This window comes from Dasypus novemcinctus, chromosome 16 (assembly GCF_030445035.2).
Source record: "Dasypus novemcinctus isolate mDasNov1 chromosome 16, mDasNov1.1.hap2, whole genome shotgun sequence".
Classification (NCBI taxonomy): Eukaryota; Metazoa; Chordata; class Mammalia; order Cingulata; family Dasypodidae; genus Dasypus; species Dasypus novemcinctus.
The window spans coordinates 26,922,241-26,945,596 of record NC_080688.1 but is presented as its reverse complement, the minus strand read 5'-3'; the positions used below and the strand labels follow the sequence as shown (position 1 = coordinate 26,945,596).

General features: G+C 41.4%; 1 protein-coding gene across 4 annotated transcripts in view; it reads left to right on the top strand.

Annotated features, from left to right (window-relative positions):
* The window catches only part of PTPRM (protein tyrosine phosphatase receptor type M), an 805,217-nt gene that overhangs the window by 633,903 nt on the left and 147,958 nt on the right, over window positions 1-23,356 (top strand). For all 4 annotated transcript variants that reach the window (XM_058277381.2, XM_058277380.2, XM_058277379.2 and 1 more), the window contains 3 exons: window positions 8,846-8,997; window positions 13,886-13,960; window positions 18,932-19,119. In XM_058277381.2, the coding sequence (XP_058133364.1) occupies window positions 8,846-8,997; window positions 13,886-13,960; window positions 18,932-19,119 (415 nt within the window). The remainder of the gene's footprint in view (window positions 1-8,845; window positions 8,998-13,885; window positions 13,961-18,931; window positions 19,120-23,356) is intronic.

Below are 23,356 nucleotides of genomic sequence, written 5' to 3'. Positions count from 1 at the left end.
CATTTTCTCTTGCTGCCATAACAAATCATCATATACTTAGCAACGTAAAACAATGCCAATATATTATCTTATAGTTGTATAGGTTAGAAGTCTGTCATGGGATCTTATTGGGCTAAAATTGGGGGTTCTGCAGAGTTGTTTGCTTCTGGAGGCTCAAGGGGAGAATACATTTCATTGCCTTTTTTAGCTCCTAGGAACTTGCATTCCTTGGCTTGTGGCCCCATCCTCTGTCTTCAGGCTAGCAATGGTTGAGTCCTTCTCACCATGCATCTCGCTAACTTACCCTTCTTCCGCCTTTCAAGACGTCATGTGATTAGATTGGGCCATGAGTATACTCTCCTTTTCCATCAGTATATGGGTCATCAGTATACTCTCTGTTTCTTAAGGTCAACTGATGAGCTACCTCCATTCCATCTGGAACTTTATTTCCCTCTTGGTATAAAGCATAACATAATATATAGTCTCCAGCTCAGGGATTAGGAGGTGTACATCTCTGGGGGGCTTTGTTCAGCCTAGTGAATGAGATCTGACTCCACACAGAGAGGGACATCCCTCCCTGGATTAAAGTTAGCACTTCTAGAGCAATCTCTTTTAGTCACTGCATTCAATATCAGTTTCTAGAGCCCCTTGAGAAATGGGTTGTATTTGCTTTCATAAATTAACCAGCAGCTATATTTTCAACTTGGAACAGAATGATTTTCTCCCCAATTTTCATGTGTTTTCATCTATTTCAATTTTCATACATTCAATTTTATGAGGGCTTTGGATAGTGAGTTCTGCCCATTCAAAGTATCACCTGGATTCTCTGATAACCTCACTGGTCGCGTTAGGATACCAAAGCTGCAGAATAGGAAACAGAAATTGATTCCTATTTTCCTATGTGCCGACCCCACTTGCTTGCCCTGCTCTTATTAGACAGGCATTCCAAGATGTTTTTAGTGAGCTTAACAAACCGATTCCCAAATGACGTACATTCAAAATTCCTCTCTTTCCCACTTATATTGATAGCCTGATAGAGGGTCCACAGTATACCAATTTAAGCTGCAGAGTGACATTTCGCCAATTGCATTTTGAGGTAATGTGCACTCGCAGAATTCAGCACCTTGAGATGACCGTGTGCGGGAACTGCTCTCACATCACTTTATGCCCGCTTAGTGCTATCGTGGATCGCGCCCGTTTTATATATCCTGGGCCGTCTCTAGTTCTAGTCCCTTTGGATTCATATTGTCCTGATGTGAGAAATAGAGCTAAACAAAATATTACTCAGGATGACAGATCCTGCATCTAGTATTTTTGCTGCTGAATTTTTTTAGTGTTTAAAGAGTCTTCAGCTGCATGGGAGAATCACATTAGGCTCACATGTGAGCCATGTGTCATCCCCGGATGGAGGACGTTTTGTCCGGAGGGGTCATTCTGTGGGGAGCTCCTGAAGAGCAGGATGTCTGTGCATTGATTGGGGCTGGCTGCTGCGTCGGTCCAGGGGATCCCTGGATGAAACACGAGACAGTGAACAGAGGAGAGCTTAACCCAAGGGCACAGGAACAGGCAGAGAAGGCGGGCAAAATGGGGCTCACAGAGGAGTTCCTCCTGGGTGGGAGAGGTGTAAAGTGAGGAAGTGAGGAGGTGGTCAAGCTGCTAGGTAAAGAGTGTGAAGATCAAATGCTTTGGGGGAATGGACCCAAAGGCTTTTCCTGCCAGGTTGTTGCATGAATAATGTTAAATTAAGTTACAAAGAAAGTTGTTTGTTTTCTAAATTCCTCTTCACTGCATAGAATTAATTCCAAGATAAAACATCTCTTTTCTACCTGCCATGATCTTTTTAATTCTTTCAACAAATCGCAAAGTGGCAGACCACGGGATTAAGGTGGAGACACATGCGTGTGTCATCACCAAGCACTGCCCCAGGACCTTCTGAGTCAGTGTCTGACTGTCTGTCTCTCTCTCTATCACACACACATACACTCAAAATTACATTCATCATAATTTTTTTTTTTTATGATCAGCAAGGAAGATATTCTGGTTAATCAGACCTTTGAATAATAGAAACAGTCTTGTATTCAATAAATATTCGTTGTGTGCCTACTACTGCCAGGAACTGGTGGAGAGGAGGGGATGAAAAAAAAAACCAAAACAGGCAAATACTCTGTGCTTTTGGAGATGACATGTGACATTCTCCTAGAAGCAGAGTAAAGTGCTTGTTGGCTGAGAATTAAAACCAAAGCTCCCCAACCATAGAAGGATAAGGCTCACGAGTCAGAGATTCCTTTGAATTCAAGGATGAAGAAGGGTTTCCTTTGACTCAATCAACCCACTATGGTTATAAGGCATTGTATACTGGTGTCCCCCCCAAAAAAAAAATAACACGCTCTTTTCTTAATTTTTCAAATATCAAAAATAAAAATCAGTTCTAACATATGAAGATTTGAAGCTAGCTTTGGTTTCACATGTTGACTTATCATGTAGTCCATGACTTTTGTTACAATGAATAACATATTTATCATAACCCCCCTATATATGTAACTTCAGTCATGGTGACTAAGAGTTCTATGAAAAATTTGTGTCATGATTTTGAGATTATCCTAGATTATAAAATAGGTCATTTCAACTTGTTTAAAGGAAAGCCAAATGTCAAAGTTTTTCATTGTCAATGTGTAAGTTTGAGAGACAATGACTACATTATTATTTAATTTTTGTGTACTATGAGCCTATTATTTTTGCCTCTTTCACAGGAAACACACCTGGTGGTGTGTGTACACATGTGAATAGAGAGATGCTTGCAGTCATTGCCTCACAATTCCACTTGGTTCTTTTTATCATTTACCCCAGCACGTGCTCATATGCAGACTCCTTAACTTGGTAACAAAGCACTCCACTCCACACTGTTTTGGTTTACTACAGGGCTGCCAATACAAAGTACCAGAAATGGATTGGCTTTTATATTGGGAAATGTGTTAGGGTAAAACCTTACTGTTCTAAAGCCATGAAACATTCAAATCAAGGCACCATCAGAGATACTTACTCACCAAAGGCAACTACTGGTGATCCTGGCATCCTGCCAAATGGGGAAGCAAGATGGCAGGACTTCCCAGTCTCTCTCTACTTTCTCCTCGAGCTCAGCTGTGAGCAATCAGGCATCTCTCCCTGGGCCTCATCTCCTCAAGCTTCTCAGGGCTTCTCTTTTTCTGCAGCTGTAGAGTCCTCTCTCTCACATGGCAGGGTAAAGATGGTGGTGGCTCTCTTTTTTTCTGTGTCTCTACTTTCTCTATGTGTGTTCCCAGTTTATAAAAGCTCCAGCAAGGAGTGGAGACCCAATCTGGATCATGCCTCACTGATATAATCCAATCAGACACCCTAAGGCGAGCTAACCAAATGATCTAACCAAGGTTCTTTAACTGAATCTAATGCAATCAAGGGTCTCACACTCACAGGAATGGATTAGTTCAAAAACAATCTGTTCTGGAATTCACAAAATTCACACTGTCACACACATGATCCTCACAACTGAGGTCACCTGAAACAAAGCTATTGCCTCCAGAGATATGTTAGCAGAATCTGTGCCCACCTCTCAGTTGGCAGGGTAGGAAGATAAATGCCATTGTCTCCCCTGCCCCGTCTTCCTGGTAGCCATACCAACCATGTCCCTCTTGTCTTATCACATAGTCCAGAGGGAAACTCTGAAGCAGAGGCCCCACAAAGAGCAAAATCCTGATTTGTCTTAAAATTAAACCATGTTCTTTGTGATTAAACGCATGCCTGTTCACTAGCCAAGGAAGCACCTGAGTTGGTGATGGCTGTCTCCCTACTATCGTGTCTGTAACAGATAGATTGAGTGGACTTCTTAAGGGATAAGACACAGAGCTATTAGAAGAGCAACAGCTATCAGTCACAGCTGCCAAAGTAAACTAACCTTTACGTTCCATGTCTGGACTTCAGCAACCAATAAAGTTTGCTGAGAGATGATTATATCTAAATGTAGGAAAACAATGCCAGAGGTGGAAAGTTCTCTAGCCATGTGGCCTTGGGCAGCACACTTACATATGCTGCTCAGTCTCCTTCTCTCTAAAACAGAGATAATAGTACAATTTCCTCACAGGGCTGTTGCAAGATTTAAAAGAGTTAATGAAAATGCAGTGCCTCCTTCAAGACCTGCCCCATCCTCAGTGCCACACACGTTTTTGAAATTATTATGCTCCTACTGGTCTTTCTGTCAACTGTTACAGTGCTAAATTTTTGCGTTGAAATAATTGTCATACCACTGGGCTTTTTCCCTTAAAATTGTACCTTTAAAAACAGTGTTATCAGCGAATGGACACAGAGAGCAGACAGCTGGGGAGGGGGGAAGGGCAGGGAGGGGGAGAGAAATAAATATAAATCTTTTAAAAAAAACAGTGTTATCTACTAATGCTCATACGTCTAGCTCTAAGGTGATAGCCCCTTATTCATTTAAGTTTATTTAGCGGGATCTTGGCAATTTGGTGTAATATATGCATTGTTTCACTCAACCCATATCTATTTCATCCCTACTGTGAAAAAAATTAAGTACTTCTTTGTTCCCGCTCCTGCCCCAGCCCTTCCTTAATTAAGTCTAAGCACACACTTAATTGTAGAAGCCATTTGCCCTTTCATTCTTACGTCTATGTACAATTTAGAATTCCATTAGTTTTGCCACCCTGCTGTAGTATTTAAAATAACAGGTTATTTTAAAATTGACGACACCCTTTCTATGGTAACACGTGACCTAATGTCAATGCTAATAAGCCTTTTCTGAGTCACTGTCTGTTTGCAGAACTCAACATGCGAGGTCCCAGTAGGGAGGATCAGGCCAGTCAAGCTCCTGATGGAAGATGTCAAGTAGTTTGAGCGCCACAAAGACAGGAACAAGAGGAGCGTACACACAGAAGCTGCCCCTCAAATCCGTTCCTCTTAAGTCCAGGTGATACCTGTGGCAAATATGCCCCTCCTTCCTGCCCCTCTCCATTCAATTTCTGGGAGGAAAATAAGAGAAGGCGTTCTTTCTGCTTTCCTTCTACCATGGAACTTTGGTCTCCTGACGCTTTTCGTGGGACACGTTGATGATAGTTCACTTTTCACTTCATTCTTTACCAGAGTGATTCTTCTCTGTTATGTAGATAATAACTTGGCAAGAATTTTTCTTCCATTTTCCTCACTCCCATCTCATATTTATTTTCTTTCTACCCAGAAAAGAAATATGAAAGCAATACTGGAATATAATAATCATGCAAGACCACCCCTTGGATTTGAAGTCATCCCACATTTTTTTCCTTTCCCACTTTTATTCTAGTTTGGAATTTGGGGGCTGGGAGTATTTTTTTCTCCCTCTAATATTTTATCCTCCATTTTTATATGTCAGCAGGACCTTTTTTCAAATTATTGCTATTACTAAAGGCCTTTGAGATTCATACCAATTGAATTTGGAGATCAGAGATTAAATAAGATTTCAGGCAAGCCATTTGTTAAAAATCAAAATGGAAAATAAATTTACTTGGGTCTTAAGATTGCATAGAAAATTGTTTCTATTTTAGGCATTTTCTCTGCATAGAAAACTTTATTTCAATAAATTCTTCACATTTTCCTGTGAGTTTTCAAAGTTTTCACTTGAAACAAAACACAGATCTGAAATAAGAATCCCAAAAGAAAAAGTCCTGGTGAATGCCAATTTATCCACACTCATTCAGAGGCCAATCCTAAATCTAACCTTCCTTGTCCATTTGTCATTATGGTCTAGAGCATTTGAGCTTAAACAAGAACAAATGAAAATCCAAACAGTGACTCAAAACATCCACAGTTAAATAAGCTCCTTTTCCAGGGGAGTTGTAGAAAACTTTCCTCACTAATGCTTGGGTATGGTAATTGTTCATTTAATTAAGCATATTGACTACCACGTGCTCTGGGTAAAGCACCAGCTAGATGTTAGCAAAAGAACCCTACTTTTGAAAAGCATTATATTTGGTTATGTGGTATAAACTATTCATACTTGAAAGCAACATGATGAAAATTGTAATGGAACTTGTAAGAAAATGTAAATTAACAACATACTTATTTATTAGAGACAGTGCATTGTTCTCGAATGAAGATCTTTGGGATCAGAGAGCTCTAGGGTCCAACCCCAGCTCTGTCATTTGGACAAGTTACTTAACTTCTCTTGAGTCCCAAATAGGAAGTAAGAATAACAAGCTTACAAGGTTTCTTAGACTGCATGAGATAATTCTTACAAAGCACCAACATAAATACGTTCATTTCCTCTCCAATAAAATTGAGTTTCTAAGGACTGATCTGAATGGAAAGCAGCAGTGCTTCTTTTGAGCTCTCAATCTTTTATCTTTAAATCTGAATGATTCAACCATACTTCAAAATTAGAAGAATTCACATAAAATTTGGCAGTCTGATTTCTCCAGAAACTTGCTAAATCTGGGGACTTAGTCTGCTGGAGCTGATGATGTTTCCTGCCCAGTTCTCCAGTCTCCACCTCTCCCTATTGCCTTGTACCTGCTTCCCTCTCTCACGTTGCCTGCCTGGTGAGACATTTGTGTTTGTAATGTCTGATGAGAGCAAGCATAAGATTAAGGCAGGAAAGCTTGCTGAAGACATTGCAAATGGGTTTTGCAGGATGACCAGGGGCATAAATTACAAGCTTAATGGACGTGGGAGTAAAGCTGTGGTCTACGACTGGTACTCTGGTTTGAGCAGGTCCACCCCTGTCCTTCACAGAGTGCTTTTGTGCTTACAGGTGAAGTACTTAGCTTGATATCACTGACATGAGTTCTCACAGATGGAGGATTAGGAAAAAGAAAGATCTTTTCCAGTACAAGTTTAACTGTTATCGGGGCACACATCCCCACCCCTGCCCAGTGCCACCAACACTGCAGAATGCACATTAGCTGTCACGTGCAAACTTTTATGATTACAGGAATACAAGCCAGAAAAGGCAAAAAAGGAAAGTCTAGTGCCATTGACTTTGCACCTCTTCGTGGACAGAACAAAAGAGAATATTGAGGCAATTATCTGCATTAATCAGTTCAAAGCAAACAAAAGAAATCCACGCAAATAGTGGGCCCTTTGCCTGAATTTTGGAGCTAATTATCTCAGACTGCCACTTTAGTGTTCCTGGGGAGACTTGACCTAAGAAATTTTTTTTTCCAATGAGCTGACAGATTCGGAAATAGAGAGAAAATGTATTATTGTCAGCAAAGCCCTGGAGATCAAGCTTGGTACACCTGGAACACCTGTTGAGAGCCCTAACTGGTTCTCAGACTGGCATCGCTGTCCAGAAAAAAAAGGAACTCCGTAGAAAGCAATCTGTGATCTGCCTGCTAGCTAGAGAGCAGTGCTTGTGCCCCAAGCACCCACCCTCTCTTACTTTGCAAAAACTTTATAACTTTCACATGGCTGTAGAAGTTATAGGCGATTTTCATTTTTCTGTTTTAATGCATGTCTGTTTTCAGCAACTCTTAGTAGAAAGGGCAACTTATTAATGAACCCCCTCTGCCTTCAAAGTATGAGATTCAAAGATTGTTATAACTACAGGCAAGAAAACATTTGGATTATGATGCATTTGGAAATGATAATAAAAATTACCCATATGGTCTAATGTTGTAAATGCCTTACATTGCACTTGCAATCCCCTAATACGGTAAGGATTTTGATTATGTGGCTCATTTTAAATTCTTCAGTGTCCTAGGTCAATCAGAGTCAAGATGATTTACTACAAAGAGCTGTTATTTTTTTTTAAGTCAGCTACATGCTTGGCCAGAATTAGAATATTTTAGGACATAGTATTTTGGGTATTGTGGCATACTTTCTCCTTAAAGATCTCTAATCCTATTCTCCTCCATCTTGGGCCCATAAAAGCAACTTCCTCCTACCTCTGTGGTAAGACCTGTAAAAATCTGTTTTATCTCTTTACGTATATGTCCGTTTCCCTTAGGCTGTTTTGACTCTGTTCAGGTGCCTATAACTTTAGCGTATGAGCTATTAGTGGCCAGTGAGCAGGATCCAGAGCTCAGGATTAAACTGTGTCTCCAAAAGAATCAAACATCTTCCAGCCTTCCTAGGCCTTATTGCAACCTTCTCTAAAGAGGGAGGGAGCAATGGGAACTTGTCTCTCTGATGAACTTTCCAGGGAAGCCAGTAATGTGATTTTTTTTTTTTTCCCATTCTGCTCAGTGGGGGTTAACAAACCTGGTTGGGGACCCATTTGAGTCCATTTGGAATCTGGTCTAGAATCATAAACTTCTGAGAATATATGTCCCTCCAACTCCTCCAAGAGCTCTGTCCTTTTGAGGCTCTGTGTCCCAGTTGTTCACCTGCCTGCTCATACATCAACGACCCCTTCTTAACTCCTTGCCTAGGTTTATTCTTTAGTTTGACAACATACTTTTTAGATCCACCAGAATTCTTTGTTTGGTTTGGCAAATATGTACTAGAGGGATCGTCTGTTTGATGCCAAGTATGGCAATGTAGAAAATAATTGGGTAAAAAGTGAATAAAAACTTTAGGACCATATCAGCAAGCAGAATATGATTGTGTTGTACTGGGATCATTGGGCATTTTAATTTAGTGTATAGTGGAGAAACATGAAGTTGGGTGTTATACCGTGATTCCTAATATCACTGCGGTTATCTGGAGGACGGGCAGCAAATGCGTTTCATCTCTGGGTCTCAGAGATCTGGCCGAGCACCTGAGATAAAAAGGTACGTTAAATGAATGCACAAACGAAGATGATTCATTCAGTAGAAGTGGTTCATGAACATTGGTTAATAAGTGTGCCCAAGCTTTTTTCCTACGTCCCCATGCACTGTGATCTAACTGAACTTTTTGTTCCAAGGAAACTGGCCAAGAAGCGGAAGGAGACGACGAGCAGCACCCGGCAGGAGATGACAGTCATGGTCAACTCCATGGAGAAGAGCTATGCGGAGCAGGGCACCAACTGCGACGAAGCCTTCTCCTTCATGGACACCCACAACCTCAACGGGCGCTGTGAGTGTGTCGCTTTCTTGGCTTTTAACAAGACTCTCTGGTTTTCCAGCTTTCTCCATGGGACTGGGGCTTTAAAAAAAGAAAAAAAAATACTCCATGAATAATTCTTAGGCCATGTTGATTTTTGCCACTCATTTGAACAATGCTGAAACTTCCGTAGGTCCCATAGTTGCTTAGCAAAAATGCTGTTAAAATGTGATGGGGGTGGCGGACTTGGCCCAGTGGTTAGGGCGTCCGTCTACCACATGGAAGGTTCGCGGTTCAAACCCTGGGCCTCCTTGACCCGTGTGGAGCTGGCCCATGTGCAGTGCTGATGGGCACAAGGAGTGCCCTGCCATGCAGGGGTGTCCCCTGCGTAGGGGAGCCCCACGCGCAAGGAGTGCACCCCGTAAGGAGAGCCGCCCAGCGTGAAAGAAAGTGCAGCCTGCCCAGGAATGGTGCTGCACACACGGAGAGGTGACACAAGATGACGCAACAAAAAGAAACACAGATTCCCTTGCCACTGACAACAACAGAAACGGACGAAGAAGAAGACACAGCAAATAAACACAGAGAACAGACAACTAGGGTGGAGGAGGGGGAGGGGAGAGAAATAAATAAAATGAATAAATCTTAAAAAAAAAAATGTGGTGGGACCACATCAGAATGCACAGGAAACCATAGTGACATCTCTGCAGGTTCAGGAAGGTTTCTTTCCCCTTGAAGAGGAAGGCACCTGCTTCTCATCATCCTTTTTGTTGGTTAGCTCCCACGTGTAAGCTAGCCAGGTGTAGAAATGCACAAGGGAAGCCCGTTATAAAACAGTTCACTAAGTGGCTGTAACAAGTTCATTGTTTATTTGTTTAGCCGACAGGTTCTGCCTTGATTATAGGGCTATTCATGACAAGTAATAAAACAGACTGCATTTCAATTTCACAAGTCTTACATTTCACACCAGGTGGGTAAACCAAGCTCAACTACTGCCTTCCCATACTACCACCTGTGATCCAGGTAGAAGGCATTCTCTTAGGAAACTAGCAATGAGCTTGATTCAATAGAGTGCGAAAAGGACAAGAGCTTTGTCCCTGATGATCTTCTCAGAGTGAGTTCCAGGGTGTGTTTCCAGCTCTGTGGGTCACAGTCTGGCTGGGTCCAAGGTCAGGGGTTAATTTACCCTTGGGGAATCCACACCCATGCACGGCTGCCTACTCCTGGCTGCATAATCACACTGCTGGCCAGCAAGGCCAGGAAGTCCAAGTGCAGCCATTGCCACTACCAAAAGAAGCTCCAAGGCCAGGGGCCTCGAGACTGTGAGGCTGAACAGCATCATTTCCAGGAGCTAAAAGCGTGGACCCAGAGATGGACTCTCTTTGGAGAAGATGACACACTCATCAGCTCAGACAGCGTGTGCTTGGCGCCGGCCATCTGCTCAGCCCTGTTTTGATTCTGCACCTCGGTCTCCGGAGCTGGGAGCTGGCAGTCGACTCCTACTCGCTGAAATCATGGCACTTGCCTTCTCTGTTCCTGGTGTTCCTCCTACACACAGCAAGTCTCTGTAGGGTCTCGTCTTCTTTTGCTGTTATGCCAGCTGCAGTTGTCCAACATTGCCCTTCCTGGAGAAGCTACTTCCCTTTATTCTCCATGCACACCAGACCCGACCGGAGCGATGGAACCAGGCCCCACTTTGATGCAAGAGGGACAGGAACAACACCTGTCGTCGTCAATGTTTTTGGCCCTTTCATGTCATCACATTAGTGGAAGGGATAGAAGCTGATGATATTGCTTCCCATTTTTTCATACAAAAATCTCTGTTTTTTTGTGTCAGATATTATATTTTTCATTTAACAAAATAGATAATACATTTAACTACCAAAATAAAGCCACTTATGGTGCATTTGTTACGGGGTGGACTTGGAGAAGTCCTTTCACCCACATTATCCAAGGTTTGAATTCGTGGAGCAGGCAGTGATATTTCACAATGAATGTCCCATGAAAGGGCCCACGCGGGTGTATGTTCTCACTTTCCAGGACAACCCATTAATGTTCCAGGCTTTCTATTTCATGGTAAAATTTCTCACGAATACATTTACTCGGAATGACCTTCCCAAAGAACAGAAATCCACATGAGTAGTTTCCAGGCCTTTGAAGTTTGAACAACAGGGGATATTTGCCTCTGGACAAGAAATTTAATTTGGCAGTGACTTGTAGAAAAAAAAAAAAACTGAATGTATCTGCAGAAGTCCAGAAATGCTCATGCAAAGAGGACTGCTTCAGAAGTTAGTGCCGGCTTCCCATCAATAGTCTGTCATGAAAACACAGGCGTAAGCTTCCCTTTTCCTCCTACTCTTTGAGCAATGCAGAGGTCTCATCGAATCTCATCCACTGGGAGTGACCCTAATGGGAAAACGCTGTCATAATATTCTCTGAATGTATTTAAAATAAGAGAGCCGTACTTGGGGAGAGCCACTGCAGGGAAACGTGTCCACTAAAAACTAGGCTGGCAGCTCAAAATCTGTCACAAGCATGAATATGTTTAAGATCTTTTAGAGTTAGGAGAAAGCACTAAAAATTTGGAGGTGAGTTGCTTTTACAAATGAGAGAGTGAGAAAATGAGATTGGAGAATTTGCAACTAAGCATGAGCATGTTTATGAAAGTTGAGAAGCATCAGTCCATCAAAGCATTTATGAAAAGGAGCAAACATAGGTATGTATAGTGGGAACGGGTTTGATTTCTGCACTAGAAAGTAAAAATATTTTTAGACTATCTTACTTTAACAAAAAGGTAAAAATAAGCCTAGCTAACTTGTATCTGCTTTGCACATTTTTATCAACCTCATAAAAATGTCTGCAGAGGCATTGTTCTCACTAACTCAGGCGTGTTTTGTAGGTTCTTAGTTCTTTGTTCTTGTTTTCATCGGCAACTCTCTATTTCCTGGAAGTTGACTATAAACATCCAATTTAAATATGATACTTCTCTATTTCAGGAAAAAAATACCTTATAAATGACAGGTAGCCCAGATTCTGGTCCTTGCTCTGTCATTTACTAATTCTATGACCAATTGTTTATTGAATAGCTGCAACCCATTTGACGATCAATACCAAACCGAGTACGTAAATGCTTTTAAAATATACGCACAGGTAAAGACACTGTCCAAAGAGAACTGAACAGGAGACCTAAAATAAATTAGCCTATTATGCAAATGAACATGCCAGACAAAACCAGAAGGGTTTGGTAGTTCTTCTCATCAATACCATGGTGTCAATGGGGAATTACTGTCCTAATCAAGAACTTAGCATCAAATAAATCACATAACTGTTGGAGGAGCTAAGATTATTCAGACATAAGTTTAACCAACTTCAGCACTTGAACACATTCAAATCATTTCTCTATACACTTTAATGAAATTAAAGTGTTTTTAAAACACTTAAGAAGTTGAAGAGATTTGACAGACTACTTTAAAAATAGAAATATCCATTTTCAATGGAGTAAGATAAATTGGTTGAGATCAGCTTTCCCACTTCATAACAGGGAGGAAGGGAAGATGTGATACATAAATCTTAAGTGTTTCAGGGGAATATTTCCAAGAAAAATAAGCATTTTATAAGGATGTAAAGGTGAGTAGAGCAAAATGTAGGCATGCAATTTGAATCTTAAATCTAGCATACGTGGATCATAACCTTTATTTTTCATAAACCAGATCAAAGCATTGTGGAAAGTTCTCTGAATATCTGAAATATGAAGGGAGATGTTAAGAAACTACTGAGGGAACTGGACTTGGCCCAATGGATAGAGCGTCCACCTACCACATGAGAGGTCTGTGGTTCAAACCTCAGGCCTCCTTGACCCATGTGGAGCTGGCCCATGTGCAGTGCTGATGCATGCAAGGAGTGCCCTGCCACGCAGGGGTGTCCCCCGTGTAGGGGAACCTCACGCGCAAGGAGTGCGCCCCATAAGGAGAGCCATCCAGTGCAAAAGAAAGTACAGCCTGCCCAGGAATGGTGCTGCACACACGGAGAGCTGACATAACAAGATGACACAACAAAAAGAGACAGAGATTCCTGGTGCCACTGATAAGGATAGAAGCAGTCACAGAAGAATACACAGCAAGTGGACACAGTGAGAAGACAACTGGGGGGGAGAAATTAATTAAAAAGAAAAAAAAAAAGAAACTCCTGAAAGATTTGGTCTCTTAAAGGAAGAATTTGACTTCTTCCCAGTAGATGGTCTGTTATCCAGATTGAAACTTTATCACGTACTTGTTGAGAAGTAGATGAGAAAGTATGAAAGGAGAAAGAACGTTCCAGCATATTTCCTCAAGGATCACTGAAAAAGTGCCAGAAAAGTGTTTTTGTTTTTAATTCAAATAGCAGATACAAATCATTGGGGCAAACCCAGGGATATTGATAATCTATATGCAGGAAAAGTGCAGCCAAATCACAAAATTATCAGTGCACTGCCTTTATGGATTTATGATAATAGCATACTCACTATTTCTTTATAACTTGGATATTCAGAATATTCTCCAAAAGCCAAGCACAGACCTACAGACATACTTTCAGTTGTAAAAAATCAGCTCGACATGATAGTAGAATTCCACAAACCAAGGCTGGCAGTCAAAACAGAAATCCAGTGAATTTTCTGTTCAAAATGGCAGCTGTGGTTGTGTTGGTACATTTGCTTTTTCTTCATTTGTGGGTTAAGAAAAGTCTTTCAGTGATAAAAGGGTGCTTGTCCTTTAAAGTACAAGGAACTACCCAGGTACAAGGAGGAGTAATATTTACCTTGTGGACTTCTGTAAGTCTCTGACATTTCTTCTTACCAACCATCTATACTCCTATCATATGAAGTGTCAGATTTCCAAAGAAATGCCTCTCTACAGCTGCTGACTAGCCTTCCTTTTATTTACAGCTGTGTCTTCACCATCGTCCTTTACAATGAAAACGAATACACTGAGCACCTCAGTACCCAATTCCTATTACCCAGGTAACAGATTTTACCATCTCTCCTCTCTTCATAACCCCTCAGCAGTCAGAATGGATCCGTGTTTGCATTGCCTTCCGTGATGCTTTAGGGACCTAATATGCTTCATATGCTTAATATGTGTTGTAACCCCAGTGCTTTCTATGGCTTTCTATGGGAAAATTGGGGGGGCTTTTATCAATCATTTACTGTTCTCTCTCTTTTTACTTTTTTTCTGCATTGACCTGCTTATGATGTATGACAGATCCATTTGTGCCAACTGCAATTTTAGGTGAGAACATTTCCCTTTATCGCAGTTTATTGCAGGAGTAATTTAAAAAGTCAGTGGCCAGGCTGTAGAGGACTGCAATGATAGTTAGCAGGATGTGGGTGGAGGGGGGCAGGGAGAGGCCTTCACAGGGTCGATAATAAAGACTTTTTCTAAACCGGTATCCATTAATAAGAAGGGTTTGCTGCATGTATGCTGGGAATGAAGCCAGAGTTCAAATGAACAATCTCTGTTCCCATATTCTCCCTTCTGTGTTCAATATTTAAAGTTAGGTCTGATCACATGGGAAAAAATACACAATGTGTGTTCACACTCAGCTGTGAACTTCTAAGAGCAGAATTCTGCCCAATGTGATAGGCACAAAAGTGAAAATAACTTCTCTTTATTTTCACTTATTGCTAAGCACTCATAAACTACAATTTAAAAATAGCTTTTTTTTTTTCTGATTATGCCAAATATTATGCAGAAAAATTATCCAACTGGAGCTTTGACCCCACCCCATCTTGGAGCTATGCAACCCAATGGACCTTCCGTAGTGTCTGCCCCATGGTGGGATGTCCAGAAAACTGATGCTTTGAACAGCAAAATGACTAGATGGCACGTTATAATCACATGGTTTACTATGTGTCAGATGTCACTAGAAATGAAATAAAATGTTAGCTTATTGGGGTGGAATGCATTTAAAGGATGACATGTTCCCAGCAAGAGGTTAAAGGGAAAAAAATCCCATTTGTCCACTACAAGAAGGGCAAAGAGAAATGGCATTACCTGGCTAATGATAACAAAATAAGCATGAGCTGCTATTGCATTCAAGACACACAAATAACCAGAATGCTTCACGGCTTGTGTTCTCTTTCTACTACTAACCTTACCGAAAAGGAGCACAACAAAAACGACTTCAAGGTATATAACAATTCATTGTAGCAGGAGTTGCATCCTCAGTTGTTTTCTACCTAATTCTCTTTACAAGGGTCTGTATCTTTGCAATGTAATATTTTCCCACCTGTGCTTCTCTTTTCTCTAAGTTGTTAAGAGTTTTTGTATAGATTATTTTTTTCCCTGATGGTATTATCTGGGCTTAAGTAAATTTGTTGCCTGAGGAAAAGATGAACTCAGTCCGAAGTTGAAGAACGGACATGAAACAGAATTTTTGAATCTGCATCATTTTGAGGACTGTCTAGCAAAGCGCACTAAAGTCCCCCCTTTTAATACCAGCTGTAAGGGAAAGAGAAAGCTGCGTTTTTATTCTTTTCATAAGTGAGGGGGACAAGCTAATCTTAGGCACCCGAACAATGTAATCTCCATGCAAATGACATTTGCAGCATCTTTTGATAGACAAAGATTTGCGATTTCTTTGTGTGCTGTGCCATTCATTCCCCAGTTCTCTGGTGACCTTGGAGAGCTGTGAGCGGGGAGGGCTGAAGCATGGCATTTTCAAATGCAAGCCAGTGTTCGGGTTCCACAGCAGGATTAAGATAAGCTTATTAAGCAGGTATCTTTTTTTTTTAAGTCACTGCTTTGTTATTATGAACACTAATGGCGTCGTTTAAAGTTGGTGCAGCTTCTTTACTGAATTACCTGAATAGACGATTGAAGTAGCAAACATGATGCACCTGGTGAAAAATAAGTCAGTCAGATTGATAAATAACTGTTATCGTAGTTCTACAGAGAGAACTTCTATCTTTACCAGCATAACAATGGCCATGATTGGAAACTATATTCCTTACCCATGCTTGGGTGCAAATGTAGCTCTCATAAGATTAGTGAGGTGGTCGTATGAAACCATGAAAAGGAAAGAAGCTGGTTATCTACCAAGGCACTCTGGGAGAGATAGTACTGATTATAATTTACTGCAGGATGAGAAGGAATGTCTTGTTGTGACTCAGAGTTCGATGCAATTAAATCCCTACACCCTCCCCACCCATCTTTTTTGGTTGTTGGGAGGTACTAGGGATTGAACCCAGGACCTCGTACATGCAAAACAGGTGCTCAACCACTGCGCTACACCTGCTCACCACCCCCTTACCTTTTATTCTTACATGTAATGGAACTCAGCCCTAATGCTTAAGTTTAAGATGCCTTTACCTCATTTTCTTGCCCCCCCCCAAAAAAAGGGAATAGAACCCCCCTCTCAGAAATATAGCCTTCCCTCAGGAATTTTCAGTTGTTTTTTGAAAATTCAACATAATCCATTATAGATGTATTTTTCAATTCATAGAAAACCATCAGAAATGTTAGTGAGAAGCTATGTTTCTGATTTCCTCTTAGGTACAAATTTTTAATTTAAAAAATGTTAGTGGGTAATTTTTTTTTATCAGATAAATATATGATATCAATGACAGATTATCTATTTTATCAGTTACCTATTCCTTTTTAAGAAGTCAGAGGAAATTTATTAATCACTAATTTTTGTGGAATCAAGCATTTCTAATAATATAGGTGACCCAATTTCATAACAGATATTACACAAGAAGCTTATTCCCTCTTGGAGATACACACACACATACACTATAGCATTCCTTCTTAGGTGGAATTGGTAGTTTTTAAATGCTTCGAAGACACATCCATACTGGGGCCAAGATGTCATGATGAGGTCGGAAGTGATTACATACAGCAGTGGAAGTTGTTTTAGCTGTGTGGATTCAAAGTTTCCAAGAACATCAAGCACTGGGATCAGAGAATTGCTACATAGCTGGTGTACCCAAGCAAAATGCCCAAATAATTTAGGGAAGTTTCAAGGGTCAGTCTGCAATGGAGGGCACATTAATTAAATTCATCCCAAAAGATACAAAACTGAGAGAAGGAGAGAGGCACAGAGGGGAAACTAATTAACATTCCATTTATTTGAGTAAAAAGAACAGCACTTCCTGCTGGAGCAGCTAAAAAGCTCAACAGGTTCAGTACGTCAGCAGGGACCCTGCACCCCAGTTCGTAAGCATGGCATTTGCCAGCAAACCAGTCTTGTGCAAATTTGGCTTGTGCAAATTTCCAGGTTTATCTGTGACTGTTTTCATAAGATGGGAACATATGACTTGCTATATTTCAAAGCATATTCAAATGAGAAAAGAACTCATAAAATCAACTTCCCACCCTTTTTTATTTTGTCTTTGTGTCTTCAGCCGCCTTGTAGTGAACCAGGTGCCATTTCAGCAGCAGCGACATAGCTACACACGTGTCTGCCACCTTCCATGCCATGCATCCCTGGTGCTTTGCAATGCAGCCAGCAGCGAGGCCTCAATGCCCTTGAACTTAATTTTCTTTGGAGCTGAACTTCTCAGTAAAACAGACAAATAACCACAGCTGAATTCCCTCTTGATAAATACCATAATAATTTTCTTAAAAATTGAATATAGCCTTACTTCTCTGTTTCAGTTCTTCATTCCTGCCATCAAATTCAAGATAACAGTTTCATTTCAAGCGGCTCTAGCATTCTATTTTGACAATACACAGCCTCAGCAATAAAACAGCTAAAGGGATTCAGCATTCTAATGAGTTAACCTGTAGAATGTGGAATTCTTAATCTAATAGCACTTTCCTGCATAAGGCATTTTTAATAGCTACACTTTCCGCAGTTCATTAACCCAATTTACTAGTAGTCTTTCTGTTAAAATATAGCCTCTTTAGGCTTGTTTGACCAAATTTTGACATTAATTTTGTCATACAATTTGGTTGACTTGTTGAAGAAATTTAAATGAGAAAATGTCCTGAATACAAATAAGACCTATTTAGTCATTACTTGGTTCAGGGGGAATGAAAAGCAATTATGATATGATTTTAACCTCATTTTATTGAGTGCTTTTAACACCTCCATCCTAACATGATGGGAAAGAAGGGGCATTGCCCTCTGACCACCTAAGAACAGGAAACTTAACTGTAACATTAAAGTACAAAATAAAAACTACCTGTCATGATTCACACAGTATAATTTGCTTATGCCCTGTTTCCTTTTTCTCCTCTTTTCTCCTGATATGTATCTTCTTAAAAGTGCCAATAAATGGTAAGTTTCCCATCTGCCCCACGGAAAAGGTGCGGAGGGAGCGGGCGTGTGTGTCTGATCTGTAGATTCTGACAAAGCCGGCTGATTCTGTTGCGTGTTGGCCTGCATGTTAATCTAGAACATTCCACGTGCCATGTATCGGTCCACAACAGTTTGTCAAGCTTCCTGATACCAGAGCATGCAAAGTGACTCATCCAAATGTGACCTGCCAAGCTGGCTTCCCTTTTCTTTTTCTGCTTTTCTTTGGATTCCATGCATTAAGTCCACATTTCCATTGCTCGCTTTATCAGCCAAACCATTTTGTGCCCTTTTCTTTTGCTCACAGAACATCTGTACAGAGTGTATTTACTTCATCATACCAAGTAGGGTAACTAATCGTTGGAAGAACCCAAGACTGGTTTTCTACCAGGCCTTGATGAAGTTTCAGAGTGAAACTTCTGTGAACGTTAGCTCCAAAAGGCACAGGGGGCTTTTCTCGATCAGCTGGGTGAAAGCAACCTGGTGGGGACGCCTTTGTGTCCATGAAGATTCCTGCCTCATTCCTACCAGTCCTGCCAATCCCGTTTAACTTTTCCTTTTCACTGAGCCCTGGTGGAGGTGACAGTGGCCGTGAACTGAGGGGCTGTAGGCAGCCAGCTCCTCGGTGCTCTCGGGGCCCGCAGCCCATTCGGCGGGCTCTGCCTCACGCTCTCCGTGGCTTCTTCCCCAGACGAGACGCACACGATGGCCAGCGAGTCCAGCAGCCTGGCGCAGCCGCACGCCTACAAGAAGCGCGAACCCGCCGACGTGCCCTACCAGACCGGGCAGCTGCACCCCGCCATCCGCGTGGCCGACCTCCTGCAGCACATCACCCAGATGAAGTGCGCCGAGGGCTACGGCTTCAAGGAGGAGTACGAGGTGAGCGCAGCGCCCTGGCCTCCGGGCACCCGGCCCCCACCAGGTCCCCAGGCCCTCACCCCACTCGGCCGCCAAATGGCCCCGCTGGAAATGGGCCCGTTTCCATCCAGCGAGTTAACACTGGTTAAATGGAAAAGAGAGGGAGACCTTGCATTTTATTTTATTCCGCATCAACGTGCAATGAAAACGGGAGGCCCCTGGGCTCGTCCTCCACCCTTGATCACTCTCCTTGGCTTTGCCTCTATTTAAGTATGATGCACAACTGTAATAATTTTGTAGTACCTAGCCCATGAAGAGGCTGTCCACTTACAGAAATTACGGGCCAGCCAGTGATGTCACATGCCAGTGATGAAGCGGCAGAAAAGCCACTGGCTGCTGTCACCGCCTGTGACAGCGGGCGCTGCCCCTGCCTGCCCGGGAAGCACGTCACTCTCCGGGGATATTGTGTGGACAGCATTCAGAGTTATTTCCGGGAACAGTGCAGTTATCTTATTCTATATAAAATGCAGGGCTTACCCGTTTCGCAGCCTCTGTCATTAGCTAATTTGGTTGGAAAGTCATTCGGGAACTGGAGAGATTGATTTGAAAGAGCTCTGATTCCAAAAAGATTGTGTCACCTGCATGTGTGAGTTGAGGGGGGGGATGGAGATGCAGAGGTGGCAAGGAAAGGGCTGGGTTTCTTTATTTCCTCATTTAAATTAGTTCACAGTCACTGGAGAAGATAAGATGATATGACACCTCACAGAATAAAACTAGGATTATATAGATATGTGTCATTTAAATCTTTGAATGTGTGTCTAGGCCTGTATCTACCTAACTAGCTCTTAGTTGGGAAGCATCTTTTTTTAAAAGGTGTTTTTATTAGAGAAGCTGTGAACTTATGAAACAGTCATGCACATGTGTAGAATTTCCATAAAACACCCCCCACCAACACCCTGCATTGCTGTGGAACATTTGTTACAGATTATGAGATAATATCAGCAGACTATGGTCTATAGCATTTGGTATATTTTTTCCTTGCCTCCCTATTATTAACAGTACAACTTTGGCATCGATGCTAGAATATTATAGGATCGTTGTTAATTATAGCCCATAAGTTAATTAATCGTGGTTTTTGGGGGGGAAGAATCATATCTGGACCTAGCACATTTTTTAAATCAGTCCAGACCATCTCTATGGTCGATGAGTTCAAGCTCTGCTTCTTATTCCTCCTTTGGGTGCAGTCACAATACTTTGTGTTTGCACCCCAGATGCTGCATTGTCTTGGGTATCTGTCTGAGCTTAATCGCTGGAGACTCATTGCAGCAATCAAAGCCACTCATGATGTGGATGCCGACGATGTCACAGCTACACTTCTTGCAATAATAGTCTTTGGGCCAAAGCAGAAAAACTGACAGGTGTACTTTTGCTCTTCTGATGCGTATATCTACTAGGATGTAAATGTAGGTTGTACAACTTATTAGTTGTCTGTAAGAATGCTAGACCAGAGCAACCGAACCAAATCATTCCCCAGGTTTGACTTAAGTCCCTAAATTATTGTCAAATGAAGTTCTGTATTTTAGCAACCCTAAATTTCTAAGACTTACCGCTAGTGGTTTAATTTATAATTCAGTGAAATCTACACCATTGCATATTTCCGCATGCACTTTTAAAGGCTAACTCAGGAATTAATAGCCTGATGCATAAGACTTCCAAAAGTGTTAATGCCACATGAAAGACAAAATTTAGTTATTGAAAATATAGAAGTCCAATGAATAGGGATGTTTCTTGGTTTTATCCAATATTCTGAATGCAAATATTGCCCAAATGTCTATTAAGGACGTTAATGTCAAAGAGATTAGTTGTAGGTTCCAAAAACAATCATAAAGTAACCCAAGCCCAATTATTCACAGACTATTTTAAATTACTTAACTTGGGACTTCATATACAAACATGTATAGACAATACATGCTTGAAAGTATGTAAAAATTTTTCCCACTTAGCTCTCCTGAAACATATGACTTCAAGTGTAATGTGTTCATACTCATTTCAAGCAGATTATACCTGATAATTCGTTAAAAGTTGTCATACCATGAAATAAAATTTACATTAATTATGTTTTTTAAAAAACACTTTTTTTTCATACTAACTAATAAGTGGATCCAAGAGGATTATTTAAAAGTAAATATTTTAAAACTTTTAACAGTAAAAAAAAGAGAAGGAAAGAAGAGACGAGGAATGAAGAGAGTACACTAGAGAGGAAAGCAGGGGCCAATGGGAAAGTTGTACTGGGGAAAAATGTGAAATGGAAAATTCAGTTAGAGATAATCATATCACTCAGTATGATTATTTCAGATTCTTAAGTACCTGCTGTGGTGCACTCACTCCGTGGGAGCACAGCAGAGGACAGAGTGATGGAGAAGTGAACAGCAGGGGACGGTGGGTGGATACACCTGAGCTTGTGGCTGCAGGAAAAAGGGAGGGACGCCTGCCAGGAAGCCCACGCCTGCCCCCTGATATCAGTCCCCACCGTTGCCACGTCCTGCCTCACTGGATTGCACCCCCAGATCTTTTCTAGAGGCACAGCCAAGTTTCCAAAAGTTCAAAGTGGAGTGGAAGGCCCCAGGCTGCAGTTCCTTGTGCTCTACTTTCTCCAACCCCAGGGAACTTAATTGTTATTCTAGGGCAGATTTGAAAAATCCCAAAATAGGTCTTTTTCAAAGTTCCTTTGACCTCTAGAACAGTAATGAAAGGCAAGGTCTTTGTATGCCTCAGGTCATTGTGGGTTTGTTGTGAGCAGCTTTGCGCATTGACTGTGGTAGGGTGAATCAAATCACAACCAGAAACAATGAGGCTGCCATTCGCAACAGGCTGAGTACCGGAGGGCTGTACTCATATTAGCACTTGGTTTCTTCCTAGCTGTGTGACCTTGGGTGATTTACCTAGCCTTTCTGGGCCTCTCTATATAAGGAAACATTATAGTGTCAATGTCCTCGGGTGGTTGTAAGGATTAAATCATTTAATGTATCATAGTGCTTTGAATTGTAACTGGCATATTGTCAATATTTATTGGAAGTGTTAACTATTGAAAATATAAACTAACTTACAGTGAGGTGACCCAAGACGGGAGGTGCTGGCCCTGTTCTCACAGTGAAACAGTGTTAAACTGAGTTTCTGAGCATCTGTGTTAGCTCTTGTGTGTCACAGTCTGATAGAGCAAGCCACTTGAAAGACAGGGGCCGGAGCATTTTCATTTCATATATGGGACTAAATAGTTTCCTTAGCATGTGTCATAATCAGCAAACATCCCCATTAACAAGTAACTTCAAAAATATATGGGTTTGGGAGAGGATGTGGAGAGCCAGGAACACTTACTCCCTGTGGCTGGGCATGGAGAACGGCGCGGCCACTGTGGATGTCTGCTTGGCGGTTCCTGAGGACATTAGGCAAAGATCTACCTTGGGACCCGGCAATACCACTTCTAGGCATACACCCAGGAGAACTGAGAGCAGTGCCACAAACAGACATCCCGACACTGACGTTCATAGTGACGTTGTTCACAGTTGCCAAAAGCTGGGGACAGCCCAGGTGTCCGTCGACGAATGGATGAACTAACTGTGTGTATACACACGGTGGAATATTATTCAGCGGTAAGGAGACATGAAGTCATGAAGCAATGTGGTGATCCTGGAGGGCATAGTGTCGAGGGAAGCAAGCCAGGCACGGAAGAACAAAGAGTGCATGACTTTGCTATTATGAAAAAATGCAAGGAGCAAACTCATGGAGTTAATCACTAGAAAATAAGGCACCAGAGAATAGACTGCGGTCAGAGACTGGAAACCTGAGCGTTAATAGGTGCGGAATTGGTAAAAAGTTGCTTGGAAACATTTGGAAATGAAGAGAAATGCTGAAAATACATCACTGGATTTGTAAATAGTAGTGCTAACATACGGGTATGATGGTGGTTTGTTTTTTGCTCTTCATCTTTTGGAGTAATTAAAAATGCTCTAATGTATATTAAAATGATGAATGTGCAACTCGATTATACCAAATGCCAGTGATTGTACACTTTAGAGTAATTATATGGTTTATAAATAAAATAATAATAATATAAGGTAGGTTGGGGGGAAAATACTCAAAAGGTAAGATATGGATTATAGTTAGTCATAATACTTTGACAATGGTTTCACAATTTGTTACAAATGTTTCACAACAGTGCAAGGTATTTGGGGTGAGGTGATATATGGAAGCTCTCTAT